Source organism: Talpa occidentalis, unplaced genomic scaffold (assembly GCF_014898055.3).
Source record: "Talpa occidentalis isolate TD23 unplaced genomic scaffold, MPIMG_talOcc4v2.1 talOcc4.16, whole genome shotgun sequence".
In the NCBI taxonomy this organism is placed as follows: domain Eukaryota; kingdom Metazoa; phylum Chordata; class Mammalia; order Eulipotyphla; family Talpidae; genus Talpa; species Talpa occidentalis.
Genome location: NW_023601653.1, coordinates 34,425,090 through 34,440,830, shown reverse-complemented (window position 1 = coordinate 34,440,830; position 15,741 = coordinate 34,425,090). Strand labels below are relative to the sequence as shown.

At 35.6% G+C, this 15,741-nt stretch overlaps 1 protein-coding gene across 1 annotated transcript in view; it reads right to left on the bottom strand.

Moving 5' to 3' along the window:
* The window catches only part of PTPRR (protein tyrosine phosphatase receptor type R), a 245,899-nt gene that overhangs the window by 222,706 nt on the left and 7,452 nt on the right, over positions 1 to 15,741 (bottom strand). Inside the window, exon 2 of the mRNA XM_054696760.1 lies at positions 1,302 to 1,594. Within this exon, the coding sequence (XP_054552735.1) occupies positions 1,302 to 1,594 (293 nt within the window). The remainder of the gene's footprint in view (positions 1 to 1,301; positions 1,595 to 15,741) is intronic.

Here is a 15,741-nt window from a genome sequence, read left to right as displayed (position 1 = left end):
TATGGGTATATGATGGTCACAGGACAAAATGTCTCCCATGAGCTCTTGCATTATCACAGGCATATCCAAATACAGCGACATCATTAACATCATTTATCTTCAGTGAATAGGCAGAGTACATGACTTTCACCTTCAGAACATCTGTTACTCATATAAATGCAGAAAATATGTTCATGTATTTCAGGAGGCCAAATGACCCACATATTTTCTCTGAAGAGCTCATCCTGTATTCTCAATTTGTGACTTTATTGAATTACTGACATTTACCCCCAGACATTTCCAAGTAAAAATCAGAGACTAATTCTAGATACCCCAAATTATGAGTGAATCAAAAATAGTCAATGGATGATAGTTGAAGACATCAATGAATGGGTTTTTGATTCTCAACACTAAATAATGTATTCTACATGTAGTATATTTTAAAAAATGAAAGAAGAAAAACTTGTTAAAGTTGATTATATTTGATGCATAGAGAGATTATCAAAATGAAAATGTTTTCATTGAATCATTTTGGCCTTAAAAGTTAAGACATTTAATTATATTTTTGGATAGCAATGCAATAGCCATGTAGCTAAATGGATTCTCTTTTTGAGATTTTTAATTTGAGAGGAACAATGGTCAAAATAAGGGTCAAGGCAAGTAAGTATTTTAAACTATCATAGCTCCACAAATTGAGACATTGTGACTGGGTTATAAACCTTAAGTACATAAGCAACAGTACTGTTGTACTGTCTTGATGAATGAAGGTTGATACTTGTTCAGTGATATTAGAAATGCTATCCATCAATCCCAAAATATCTTATTTGCTATTATGACAGAAAACTACCCTGAAACTACATTTCCTCCCTTTTAGTGGTTTCATGATTTCTTACAATTTGAGTCACATGACCAGAAGATCTTCAATAAGTATTCTATTTATTTACATTAAACTGACACAAAGGCCTCTCCTAGAACACATCATGATTGAAGGCAGGGGGCTCAGTTCATGATATGATCTGCTGGAATGGTAAGGCCTTCCTAGATCAACTTTAAAATCAAATATTTTTTAAGCACCTACTATGGACCATGCACTGTGTAATGCACAAAGAGTACGAATAAACTTTCCTATTTCATTGTTTTACATTCAAGAGGAAGAAAACAGACAATAATCTAGTAAAAGCAAAGAAATATCAGAGAATGAGAAGTGCTATGGTACATATGGGTGAGATTTGATTACTATTCAACATTACTATCCTCCACCTCCCCACCCCTATGGCGAAGATACAGAAGAAAGCACCAGCATCAATTAATGCAGTACTTACCACAACAATCACATTTGCTGCTGGAATAGGAAGGTTTTCCACTTCAAGATCTTGACCAGCCAAAGCCAACAGATTAAGAGATGGGTCATATGCAGGTCTAGGAAATACTGAATTAACAATTTGGTGGTGTTTGCTTATTTGAGCATGGGAAGAACGGTAGTTGTGTTTATAGATCTTGTGTGGAGTTACATCTAGACTCTTTTCAATGTCTTGTGAATGGTGATAAATAAAGGCTGGCTTCCCACTCTTCTGATGAATTGCCAAAAGGTGATAATTGTTTCCAGAAAAGCATCCTGAAAAGGGAAAGAAACAGAAAGAAAATCAAGGACTTTATTCAGTCTGATGAGTAAAAAATATCTGAAAAAGAAAATTCTTTTTTAAGAAACTTAAAGATTTGCAAAAGATCTAAGTACATTAATCTCCATCTTTTTATAAACTTCATCAGACATTCTACTCTCTCAGTCAGGAATTTCCTCCTTTATCTAAATCCACAGTCCCATGGCCCTGTTCCTGGATTTCCTTTCTGTTCCTCAGATGATAAGCATGTTGTACTCAAGCTTTTATCTCCTTAATCAATAGTGTTTCATATAATCCTTATTTCATACTTATTTTATCATGCTTTTATGTGTTATTTTAAAAAATTGCTTGTAGAGTATTTTAAGCTGACTGACAGTAGAAACCTGAGTACACTAATTATGGAGGCAAGTTCCAGTTGTGCAGCAACATCCATTTTCTCCTTCTTACTTAGCAATCTGACTGCCCAAATAAAGAACACATTTCCCAGTCTGCTCTGCAGCTAAGTGCTGTCATTTGATCAAGGTCTAGCCATTGGGATGTGAGTAAACATGACATGAACATGACTTTCCTTTCCACCTGTTCTCCTGTATGTTGGCTGAAATGCAGATGATCTAGTTGGAGCACATGATGGAAACCATGAGTTCAGGGTGGTAGAGCACTAAGACAGAAGAAGCCTGATCAGAGGCCTATGATGAAAGTGGAGCTACCATATGCCAACTTCAGAATTCCTACTCACACCCTATGGGAGAAGTTATTATCTGTCTTGTTTTAGCTACTGTTATACTAAGTATCTTAGTTACAGCAATTGAACCTATATACTAACTGATATATGCATCTCTATTCTTCTATTAGGTAAATAAGCATTGAAATGAATATTTTTTGTCATTGATCATAGGAGAAAATAGATAATACATATGAGTCAAAGAACAACAACAGATGAAATACCAATGAGAAAGGCAAACTTAAGATCTGTTATATAAGATGACAACTAGAGTGAGCATATCACAAAGTAATAATAGCACACACATATATCTAGCAAGCCTAGGTTCCCCAGATATTCCCTTGGTATAGCTATGGCAACAAAAAGTTGCACAAAGAATCTTCTCACCCTCCTGCACATATGGCCTGTTCCCCGGTTCTTGTATAAATAAATAAATAAATAAATAAATAAATAAATAAATAAATAAATCTTTTTTTTTTTTTATAAAGTTGTACCAATGCTATTCTTAGAAAACTACTTATATCTTTTTTATTTTTAAAGATTTATTTATTTATGCATACAAGAACTGGGGTACAGGCCAGAGGTGTGGGAGGTGATAGGATTCACCAGGGACAGAGTGGAGAACAGAACAGGCAGATTGACTGAGGGGAGCAGTGGGTGAGTCAGGAGAGGTCTGCTGTGCATGTGGGTAGCCCTCTGGCCAGGGATGGAAATAATGCTGCAGAGGCTGCAGGTAGCTTCACAGTGTTATGCTTAACCCCTTGTGCCACCAGGGAGGCCCCCAAGCTCATTCTTCTCTCCACATCTTTTGTCTCATGATCTGCCTTCTCCTTTTCTCTTACTTATCCCTTCATTTCCTCAACCTTTGAACTAAGAGTCCCTTATTGGGAAAACACATTTCTCAATCTACATAGACTTTGTTATATACAAACTCCTGTATTTCAAAGAGTAGGTCTAAGTGTCCCTCTCTTGAGAATAGAATAACTAGTAGAAGAAAATATCTTCAGATGAAGAATTATGTGAACTTTGATTTCATCTTTCTCTCTGTACATTGATTCTTCTCTCTGTGCTGTTGTCTCTCTGGACAATAGTTTTCATAAAGCACAGGCTGTAATAAAGCAGGCAGGTTGCTCACAGAGCCACATTTCTATGCTCAGTTTTGACCAAGTTAGGACTATTTTTTTTAACATGCAGTAGTTTCATACAGGCACTGTGTGTACTTACATTAGTACTTTGTACTCACTTTTATTAGCTGATTTTCTACATCTATTCAAACTCTGATCTCCTCTAAGTCTGTCAACAAATGCAGAGCAGCACTTAAGGCAACATTAATCTTGTCATAAATTTTCACAAAATGAGCCAATTAGTGAATACCTGTTGATAGCGTCATCTGACTAAACCCTTCCAGAGCACTACAATCATTTAGTAAATTACTTTTCATAAGATACTGAATGAGCCTCTGTGATCAGAAAGCTAAAATGCATCTAAAACATTTACACCATTTTCCATTAACAAAACAGTTACAAGAATAATAACAGCGTTTGGTGGAATTTTGCCAGTGAGACCAAAAAAAAAAAATTAAAGTTACCTGTTCTGAATTTCACACCACATATGTTCCTAATGGCTATTTCATTTCTAAATCTGAGGAACTCATTTCATATTCAGAACAGCAAAATGTACAGTTATTTCAAGAATTTAAGAAGTGAATCATTAGAAAAATAATAAATTCTACAAGATTTAAGGAAAACAGTGACAAGATAAATATATATTTCTTAAAGATTACCCTGGCTATGTAAGAAAATGAAGTGAAAGGAAGCAAGAATAAGTTCAAAGGTATCAGGCAAAATATCTTAGAATACAGGAGAATAGCCCAGACAAGGTGGCAGTAGAGATAGAACAAAGATGAATCCCAGGCCTCCCTGGTGACACAAGGGGTTCAGTTGCAGCACTATGAAGCTATCCACAGCATGAGTTCGATCCCTGAAGGCCAGGGAGCTACCTACATGGTGCAGTAGACCTCTCCTGTCTCACCCACTACTCCCCTCCCCTTATCTAAACTTCAATCACCTATTCTGTTCCCCACTCTGTCTCTGGTGGATCCCCTCACCCCCTGCACCTCTGGCCTGCACCCCAGTTCTTGTATGTATAAATAAAATAAATCTTTGGAAAAAAAAAAAGAATAAAGATGAATTCCAAAACTATTAAGGAAATGAATTGACCAAAACAATGGTATTAATTCAACAATTGTGTTAATGTTGTGGAAAGAAAGGTGCAGTAGCGATTCAAGCAACATTGTTTTTAGTGGGCAGCTGACTGCTTGAGAATGTCCCTTATGGAAAGAAAAGTGAGTTTGTGGTGCCTACAGTGTATAGAGGCAGAAATGTCTAGAGAGCAATGTTTATGGAGAACTCAAGAGGAACCTCTGGAGTAGAGATAAACACTTAAAAGCCATAAGCATGCTAATGGAAAATTGAGGGCTGAGATTACTTAGGGACACTTGTAGAATGAGAAGGACAATGAATCTGCAACTCAGACACACTTTTAAGGAGCAGTTGAAGGAATAAGAAGTAAAATCAGAGATAGTGCAAGTGTGGGAGGTATGGAAAGAACGTGACACGAGTCTGTGGTCAGTTAGTGTTTAGTGTCCCTGAGAGTCTAAGAGTTTAATCAGACTTGTTTTACTGACTTGAAATTCATCAGTGGAAGCTGAGCCCAGATATCTAGAGGACCAGATTCAACATGGAAAAAACTTGGGACTAGCATTCTGGAAGCACTAATCATCCTCCACTGTTAAGTCTTTGAATAAAAATAAAATTATATCATTTTATAGGCTTTAAAATTTATTTTAAGATTCTGAATCTGTGTAAGATGGTGTAAACATCATTTGCCTTGTTGCTCACACTATACAGAACTTTGACACTTGGAATAATGCAAAAAACAGCCATTTGAGGGTTATGGAAAGTAGCTTGGAGATTGGGGAAGTAAAAGAGAATTCAAGGTTCCACAGTGTCAGCAGTGAGTTTACCATCTCCCTCTTCCTCTGATACTCAACATCAGGTGCTACAGAGACAAGACCTCTTCCCCATTCTCTGTGCTCCACCACAAGCACTCTTGTGGCAGCAGTGGACGTAGCCATTAACATGAGCCTCCAGGATGGAAAACTCTGCAAGAGAGGAGCCTTTCTCTCTACCAGTGAAACTGCAGCTCTGAGAGAGTGGAGCCAGATGTCACAGCTTTTTCCTCTTTCTGTCCTCCTACTTGACCTTGGACTCAGATGCAGTTATAAATGTACAAGAGACTCACTTCAAATATGAAGATATAGATAGGCTTAATGTGAAAGGATTAAAAAAAAGTCTAGCATGAAAACACTAATCAAAAGAAAGCAACAGCAACTCTACTGCAGGTTTTTACCTGATGTCTGAAAGTAGGTCTTTCCAGAAAAATCTTTCATAAGCTGAAAATGATATGAACTAAAGAAGCAATTACTATTAATTCATATGAAAAAAAAATTTTGAGAATCTCCAGACCCCAAAATAATCTCCTAAATTATAACAAATATCACGCAATCTAAATGCACACTAGCACACAGGGAAAGCTGGAATGGTAGCTTGTATAAAGTAGTCCCCATCCCCCACCCCACCCCAAACAAACCAAACCAAACCAAACCACCCAATGAAGCTAGGCAGCACAGCTCCTGTTGCTTTTGCTGCTTTTGCTACAAAGTCTCTATAATGGCTTCTGCAAAACAAACACTGAATGCTGGTTTTGCTTTTTGCTCTGTCCTTAAAGTAAAACCCTCTTTAAATTTCTTTCAATAAACAGGTAGGTCTTTTAGAAAAGCAAAGTGTCCTATAGCAAACTTTCACAAAGTAAGGGGGTGTCTGCTGTATAAGACAACACAGAGTTTAAAGCAAAGAAAATTACCAACAATAAAGAGAGACATTATATATAGTCATGTTAAGCAATGCGATAGACATGAGAGTACATAATAATACTAAGTATGTATGCACCCACCAGTTTTTATGAAGTAAAAACTGACCAAAGTGAAGGGATAAAGGCAAATCCACAGCTACAGAAAAGATTTTAACATTACTTTCTCAATAATAGAACAAGCAGAATGAAAATTAGTGAGGTCAATATTATGAGAACAGACAATACAATTAGCCAACAGGATTTAGTAGATATTTATTAAACACTCCAACCTAGAACACCAGATACATATTCTTTTTCAGTGCACATAGGACAGTCACCAAAATAGAACATAACCTGAGTCACAAAACAAACTTAACATATTTAAAAGAACAGAAATTGTACAAAATATATTCTCTGACCATAACAAACATAAGCTAGAACTCAGTAAAGAAAGAAAACAAGAATATTTCCAAACATCTGGAAATTACATAGCATGCTTCTAAATATCCATGGGTCAAATAATTTTTACTAGATAAATTAGAAGATATTTTGATATTTGAAGATATTTTGATATTTGAAGGTATTTGATATTAGAAGATATTAGATAGATATTAGAAGATATTAGATAGATATTAGAAGATATTAGAAGATATTTGATATTTGAAGATATTTTGCTTAGAGGACAATTTATAACATTAAATGCTTATATTAGAAAAGAAGATCTCAAAATCCATACCTTAAGCTTCCACTCTAAGAAACTAGAAAAAAAGAAGAGCAAAAGAGAGCAGGCAGAAAAAAATAAGTAAATTAAAGGCAGAAATTATGATGTTGATAAAGGAAACAACAGAGAAATCAATGAAACAAAAGCTAATTTTTCGATAAAACTCTAGCAGGACTGACAAAGAAACAGAGAAAACACATATAACCATTATGAGAGGGAAAGGAAAATATCACTACAGACCAGCAGTTAAAAAGCTAAGAAAATACTATGAGCAATCTTCTGCAGATAAACTCAACATTTAGAAGAAATGACTAATTTCTCAAAAACCACAAACTAGTGACACCAAGAGCAAATAAATTATGGATATTGTCCCAAAATTTAAAAAGACATTAAATTTTTTTCTGAAAAAGAAGGATCAAACGGTCTCACTGGCAAAATTCCACCAAACATTTAAAAGAAATAAAAAAAAAAAAAACAGCCCATCAATTTCACACAAACTTTTCCAGAAAATAGAAGAGGAAGCACTCTTCAAATCAGTTTATGAGGGCCTCCCTGGTTGCGCAAGCAGTTAAGCACTGCACTATGAAGCAATCCACAGCCTCTGCAGCACGAGTTCGATCCCAGGCCAGCCAGGGAGCAACCCACATGGTGCAGCAGACCTCTCCTGACTTGCCCGCTGCTCCCCTCAGCAATGTATTTTCAGTTGGTCTGACTGTTCTGTTCCCCACTCTGTCTTGGTGGGTCCTCTCACCCCCTACATCTCTGGTCTGTGCCCCAGTTCTTGATTGCATAAATAAATAAATATTTTTTAAAAAATCAGTATATGAGGCCAAAATTATCCTCATAACAGAGACAGAAATAGTACTGAAAATGAAAACTACAGATTAATATCACCCATGAACAAAGATGAAAGATTGTCAACAAAATATTAGCAAATTGACTGTAGAAACATATGAAAAGAATAACATAATAGCATAATAAAGTGAGGCTTATCCTGGGAATGTAAGACTGCATCGATATTTGAAAAGCAATCAATATAATCCACCCCATTGAAGTCTAAAGATGTGTATCAATTAATGCAGAAAAGCCTTTGACAAAATTGACATGTATTCATAATTTAAAAAAAACAATTATGCAAACTAGAAATGGAAGGGAAGTTTCTCAATCTTATAAAATGCATCTTACAAAAGTCTGCAACTAACATTATGTTTAACGGTGAAGGACTGAATGCTCGCCTCCGTCAAAGATAGTGAATAAGGCAAACATAAAATCTTAACACTCCTGGGCAACATTGCACTAAAAGTCTTAGTCAGTGCAATAAGACAAAGAAAAGAAATGAGTCATACATATCGGAGAAGAAGAAATAAAACTGTTCTATTTACAGATAGTTGGTTATCTATGTAAAAAATCCCAAGGAGTCTACCAAAATATTCTTAGAAACACAGATGAGTTTAACAAAGTGTAAATACACAAGGTCAACCTATAAAAATCTATATAATTTCTATAAACTAGAAATGTGCAATCAAAAACTGAAATTTAAACAAATTTGCAACCATTCCAAAAAAATAACACACTTAGGTATTAACCTAACATGAGCAAAACTAAAAAAATCTTTACAAAGACATAGTAAATGACATAGTGTGTTAATAAATTAAGATTACATAATTAAGATTAAAATGAAACACTAGGATATACACATTCTAAAATTTGCACAGAAAAGTAAAAGAAATAGAATATCTAAAACAATTTTGAAAATGAGTAATAAAGTTGAAGGTGTAATATTGCCGAATTCCAAGACTTCATATAAAGCTACAGTAATCAAGATAGTGTTAATTAGGAATTGACACTCAGATTAATGAAACAAAACAGAGGGTTCAAAATAGATGCAGAGAATATATTATTTGATTTTTGACAAGATCCCTAAACAATAAAAGATAGCTTTTTCAAAGTGATGGTAGAATTGTTGGACCTCCATATGCAACAAAATGAATCTTATCTAAACTTCATACTTTGTACAAAGATTAACTTAAGAAGATCATAGACCTAAATGTGTGATGTACAACCGTAAAACTTTTAGGAGAAAATCTCTCTTACCTTAGGTCAGGTAAAAAGAGTTCTTAGATAAAAGAAAAGAAATTGATGAACTGGACTGGATCAAAATAAAATGCTTTTTGCTCTGTGGAAGACAACTGTTAAGAGAATAAAAAGGCAACTACAAAGTGGGAGAAAATAATTATAAATCATATATCCAAGAAAGAATTTGTTATCAGAAATATAAAGAACTTTCAAAAAAGGAAATTATTTAAAGATAGGCCTATTTCAAGATGGGCCAAAAACTTGAATAGACATTTTATCAAAGAGAATATAAAAGAGACAAATAAGTTTATGAAAATGTGCCAATCCTATTAGCCAGTGTGGAAATGCATATTAAAACCATGATAAGATGCTGGGCCTCCCCTGGTGGCACTGGCAGTTGAGCGCCACGCTGTGAGGCTGTCCGCAGCCTCTCCAGGGCCCGTTCGAACCCGGCCAGCTGGCAAGGGTCCCACATGGCATGGCAGACCTCTCCTGTCTCTCCTGCTGCTCCCCTCAGCAGTGTATTTTGTCAGTCTGCCTGTTCTGTTCCCTGCTCTGTCTCTGGTGAATCCTCTCACCCCCACTCTTCTGGCCTGTAGCCCAGTTTTTGTATGTATAAATAAATAAATCTTAAAAAAAAAAAACCAAACATGATAAGATGCCACTACACACCTGGTAGAATTGTTAAAATGGATTTGAAGCAACGATAAGTTTTATGCCTTGCAAAATGGTAAGGCACTATGTAAATTTGTCTGGCAGTGTCTTATAAAGTTAAATGTATATTTCCCATATGGACCCAGGAATTCCATTTCTGTATACTTACCCTAGCAAAATAAAACTCATGTTCACATGGAACTCTGTAAGCAATTTTTCTGTGGCAGCTGTAGTCATAATTGCCCTCAAATGAAAACAACTCAATGTCCTTAAGTCGGTGAGTAGATAAACAAACTATGACACATCTATATAATGGAATATTACTCATCAATTAAAAAGGAATGTACTATTGATCCACACAACAATTTGGATGGACTTCAAATTCATTAGGCTGAGTGAAAGAAGACAGTTGCAAAAAGTCACATAATGTGTGATTATATATATATATATATATATATATATATATATATATATAGCATTCTCAAACAATAAAATTATAGTGATTCACAGAAGAATAAAAGTTAAGGCTTAGAGGTTGGGGGATGGAGGAGTTTTTTTTTGTTTTTTGTTTTTTTTTTTGTTTTATAAGTGAATGAAATTTTCTGTACTGTAGCAGTATTTACACGAATCTATATGTGTCAAAATTCACAGAACTACATGCCAAGGTCAGGAAGCAAGACCCCACAGGCAGTTGTAAAGAATGTGTAGGGGGTGGGGAAAGGCACAAAGTTGAGTAACAAACATGTTCTGTGCATTAGTGTCCTTGGTGGTATTAGCAAAGCAGAGATCCAGAGATTCCAGTTGAGATCTTTAGAAGTCAGACCTTTCCTCTTTTCCCCAAGGGGAACAGTTCTTAGCAACAGCAGTTTTGACAGAACCTGTGTTTCGGAAAAGGAGAAATGGCTTTGAGCCCAGGTATCTTTTGGATAATCCCAATGTTGTCAGAAGCAAATCTGAGTTGGCTCTTAGGAGTGGATGTGGGGCTACAGCTACTGCTGTTAAGATGAGTCAGGTGTGAGGATCCTGGCCAAGCACATAGACCTACCTACAGCAGGGGTGGCTAGCAGTTGAATTGTGAATCCAACCCACCTGAATCCTTTCCCCATTTTAACGAAAAACACTTTGGATGTGGAATGAGACATATGGAACCTTGTGCTTGAAGATACATTTTATGATGATCTTGCACATCATCTGAATCAAAGGTTGAGAATTAGTTTTGGACCCACAGAACTCACTGATTGGTGACCCTGGGCAACTCCACTTCAGTGGACACAACATTTAGCATCATGTACACAAAGTTGTAGACTATTGACTTCTTGGGCCTTCTAGACAGAAGAACAATGAACTAACAATGAACATTTTCAGTCTTGAGTTTTCAAAGTATTTCTAAGTATGCATTCAGCAACGTCTGTTTGGGTTTAACCCTCAGACTCTCCAGTTACAGAGTGCAATTCCTGTTGGATGGCAAATCTTGTTTCCCAAACGAAAATTTAAAGTGCTGTGAGCCTTTGTTATGTAATGAATTCTGCATTATGCCAAATATATAAATCTCTATTTTCAATTTTTCTCTAGTTTTACTGCTGCAGGAATATAATTATAGAAGGTGATACCAATGGCAACAACACAATTGAAGTAGTAGAAAGAAATTAGATGTTGTAACTGAGTCCCTCCCACACTTGGGGACAACTGTGATGTGTCTTTGAATTAAAAAAAAAAAAAAACACAAAATAAGAATACTGTATTATAAAAAATTATCTGTAAAGACCAAGATGTTTAGTATGGTTCAGAGTATAAGGATTTTAGGGTGAGGCAACTGTCACTTTCTAGTTGATATTTGGGGCTCATTAAACTCTTTGAGATTTAATTTCCTCGTCTACAAAATAGAGGAGGGTTATTATGTCAAATGAAAGTACGGAATGCCAGATATAGGTTTTAGAACATAATAGGACCTCAACTGATAGCCACAGATAAAAATTAAGATTTTAAAAGTTTTTTAAAAATAAGGAATTTTACTCCCCCCAAAAGTCAATAGAATACTGTAATATGTTTTAAAACTACTTTTTCTTAACTAAAAATTGTATTTCATCTCTAAATGTAAATCTGTATCTAAAAAATGATGAATAAACTTCAGAAAGTACTTGCAGCATATGGGGGAGGGAAGAAAGCTAGATTTCATTAGATTGAAGAGTGGGAGATAAAGTAAAAGCAGCAGATGTGGACAATTCTTACAAGAAGTTTCGGTGTGATAAGAGAGTGACAGTGTGTTATCAGGAAGAGGAGTTATGATTTGATTTTTCTCTAAGGAGAAATGTGAGCATTTTTAATGTTTACAAAAGAATCCAGTTGAGAAGATGCTGAAGATATAGGAGAAAGCTGGAAGACAATCAGTAGACTGAGCTCCTGCAGACCATCAGAGGAGTGAGGACTCAGTACAGGTCAGGGTGAGCCTTTGACTGGAGAGAGCCATTTCTTCCACTATGATACGGGAGTGTGAGGGGAAGGCAGGGCAACCAGGGGTGTTAAGGGTCTTGGTGGTGACGTTGAGCAAGTTATCTTCTGATGGTTTTTGTTTTCTTTGTGTAGAATGGACTTGATATCATCACATAAGAAAGAGAGGACAATGGAGAAAATATTAGAGGTTTTGGGAGAATGGAGAAGGATTGAATTAGCTGTTGAACCAGGAGAGAGGAAGTTGATATGAGATAAACAGCAAGATTCTTCATCTTTATTGAGAGGTCAGTGAAATTTTCTTCACCCATTAAGGGATATATTTTCTCTCACGGATGGTTCAGTAAGTAGCTTGTCAAACTCATCTACATTTATAAAATAAAAATGCTTTTATAGCAGAAACATTTACATGAGAATAATTAATTTTGATGGTCATAAAATTTCACAATTGAAATTTCATTCTGTATATGATCTTGCTAACCTCTGAAGAGACCTTTAACTAAGGACAGAGAGAAATATATGAAATCACAATATTAAGAATAACTGTTGATTATTTCAAATTCAGTGTTGGCAATTTCTGAAGACACAAGGTAGAAAAGCCTTGCATACCCCCTCTTAGAATATATCCTTGTTTAGCAAGTGTTTAAATCAGTGTCAGTAACTTACGGAAGGAAAAAAGGATGAAACAGTGTTCTCGAAAGAGACCTGAAAGAGTAAATAAATGATCACAAAAAGGCAACTTTGTTCTCTAATTGTGTACTCATCACCATTTAGTTCTAGTCACATTGTCCCAAAGGAATCTGTCATAATTGTGTGATGTTCCACTCCATAATATATATTTATCAGTGAAAAATAACTATTAAAGCTGGACAAAAATCAGGAAACACGACACCATTTTATTGTAGTTTTCCCACCAGCACATAGCACACATAGTGGATTTTTCCTGGAATGGCTGTCAGCTCTGACATCTATGTGACAAATTCACAGAGAGAAAAGAGTTGGAGAGGTAGTACTCAAATTAGAAAGTAGATCTCTTAGCACTTAATTCATTGCTTTAAAAAATATTTTCCTTTTTCAATACTATGAATAAGCATGTTCTATATAAATTTTCACTGAAGATGGAATGGGGTCAAGAAGGAATGTGGTTAAGACCACTGGCCTCAGACTCTGCTGGAGGAAGTGAGATTCCAGTCAACTCAGAAGGAAACAGTCAGATCTGTGCCAGTTCCTGAAGAGCTGAGTGGAAGGATTCTAGAACGATGCTGGAGTGAATATTTTTCTCTTAAATTCTACACACCCATTAAGAGAAGACCTTCATCAAAATATACCCTCTAGGGAAATGCAGAAGTGAAGAAAAATAATCATATAGCTGGGAAGTTGAAAATTACTAAGCTTTGCAGCAATCATAGGAATTGAGTTTTATAAGCACTTACCAAATGAAGGAGTGCGTTTGTAAAATCTAACTTTTACACACCAGTCGTTGTTATGCAGACAGCTAAAATATTATTTGCTGTTATAGGGATTAGCAACTATTTCCATCATTTTTATTGTAGAGTTGCCCAGATGACTTGAAGGCTGGACTCCAATTACAAGACAAAGAAAAAGAACTCTCCATGTTAAAAGTAATTGTCACCAGAAATTCTAGTAAATAATTCTTAATAGAAATTCTAGTAAAATACAGCAAAGTGAACATTAGAATATACAACGATTAAAATATTGCCATTTTTCAAATGCTTGGATTACATCACTTTGCTTTTATGATAGACTTATTTAGACTTAATAGACTTATATAGACTTAATTAGCATCTTATTTTGCAAACTTAAGGAAACTTGAACAGGATTTCTCCTTTTATTACCAACTGAAAAGCAAGATTGCATTCAGCATTTGTTTTTCAGCAGCTGTTAGAGAGGCAGTGTGCACCCCAAACAGTGAGAACAGCATTGCCAAGTTCCTGCCTTGTGAACTACTTTACACAGGTTGAGTGTTCCTATTTTTTGCAATATAATATTTTTTTTATTTTATGTGTTATTTGGTGTGATTTGGTAGGTTATTTTTGTGTCTGGGAATGCTAAAAAGTTTTCCATGTAACTACATGATAGTTGCTTCTTGGTTTTACGCCATTTTGGTTTATGAAACATTTCATAGGAATCCTCCACTTTCAGAAAACCTGTACTACAGAGACATAAATGCCCAAATACTGGGGAAAAGAAAGGGGAGAAGAAGGAGGTCCACAGTGGCTACTTGAAGAGATCCCTGCTCTGGTCCCCTTTGTCTTTATTTAGGGATTTCAGGGGCACTTAGTAGGTCCCTTAGGTCAACACCTCTATTCCATCCTGTTCTCGCTCCTTCATTCATCATTTGAAATTAATACCACTAGCTAAGGCACTGATCTCTCATAATCCTTTGAAAAATAAGAATTTTCTAGTGAAGGACCATACAATTAGCCTCATGTGGCTGAGAGCAATAGATATACATTTCAGAGTTTCACAAGCCCTACAAACCTGCATGTTCCAGTTAAGTTCAAGCCTATAGTAATGAAAATTATACAGGTAAGCCCCAGTTCAAAAAGATAGTTGGAATCCAGAATCTCTCAAGTATGCATGTCTCTCCAACACTGGCTCAAACACGAAAGTTGTACCACAGTACCAGCTAACTATTTATCACTCTCCTAATCAAGTAATACCTTAAACTTACATGGCACTTACCAAGAAAAATATTTTATATACATCATATACAACAGCCCTACAGTTGTATAGTATATAATTGCCATATTTTTAAAAGGAGAGTCTGACAAAGATTAAATAATTTTCCATAAGGTACAAATCTAGTGAATGACTATTCCTGGATCTGAACCTGATCTCAATGTCGGTGCTCCAAACTGCTAAGGTATTCTGCTAAAGGTTTTCTAAAAATATAAAGTATTTTCCCCTGGCTACAATGTTCTGTTCTCTAAGTTATTTCATTTTCTTCCAGGAAGAATTAAAAAAAAAACTGTCTCAAACCAACAAGGCAAAAAAAAAAAAGCGAATTGCTTATAACCTAAAGCCACACCTTTACAGTGTGGACTTACAGTCATTCAAACTAAATCATCATGGTTTTGTTTGGCCTACTCTGTGTGAACGTCTTTCCCAGGTAAGAAAAAGCAACTCCGTGCTCCTGGGCAGTTATGCTTATTGCTTTATGTCCTACCCAGTCTCCACCAGGAATTAGGTGATTATCTCAGTGAAACAGCAGCAGAGCTTGACTTTGTCCGCGTTGCTGTTCGGGCCTGTGGATCGCTGTAAGAAACTTACTCTATTCTCACTTAGGGTCTTTTACATAGAATCAGTAGTTCAGGACTGTGTTAGCCATTCTGTACATTTCAGTATGAAAATGACATTGCTTCAGGTCTAAACTAGGAAAAAAAAATTCAGTTCCCCACCAAACCTGGCATTTACTTTAGTGCAATTAGACATATTGATCAAGACTGCTGTTTCATGTAATAGTTTTGTATGTTCTTGATCCATGTGGCTAAAAATTTAATACAAATCAACATCTTAATAAATTGCAATCAAATGAGATTTCATAATGAGGAAAGTCTACATAACCATTATGAATAAAGATTATTTAA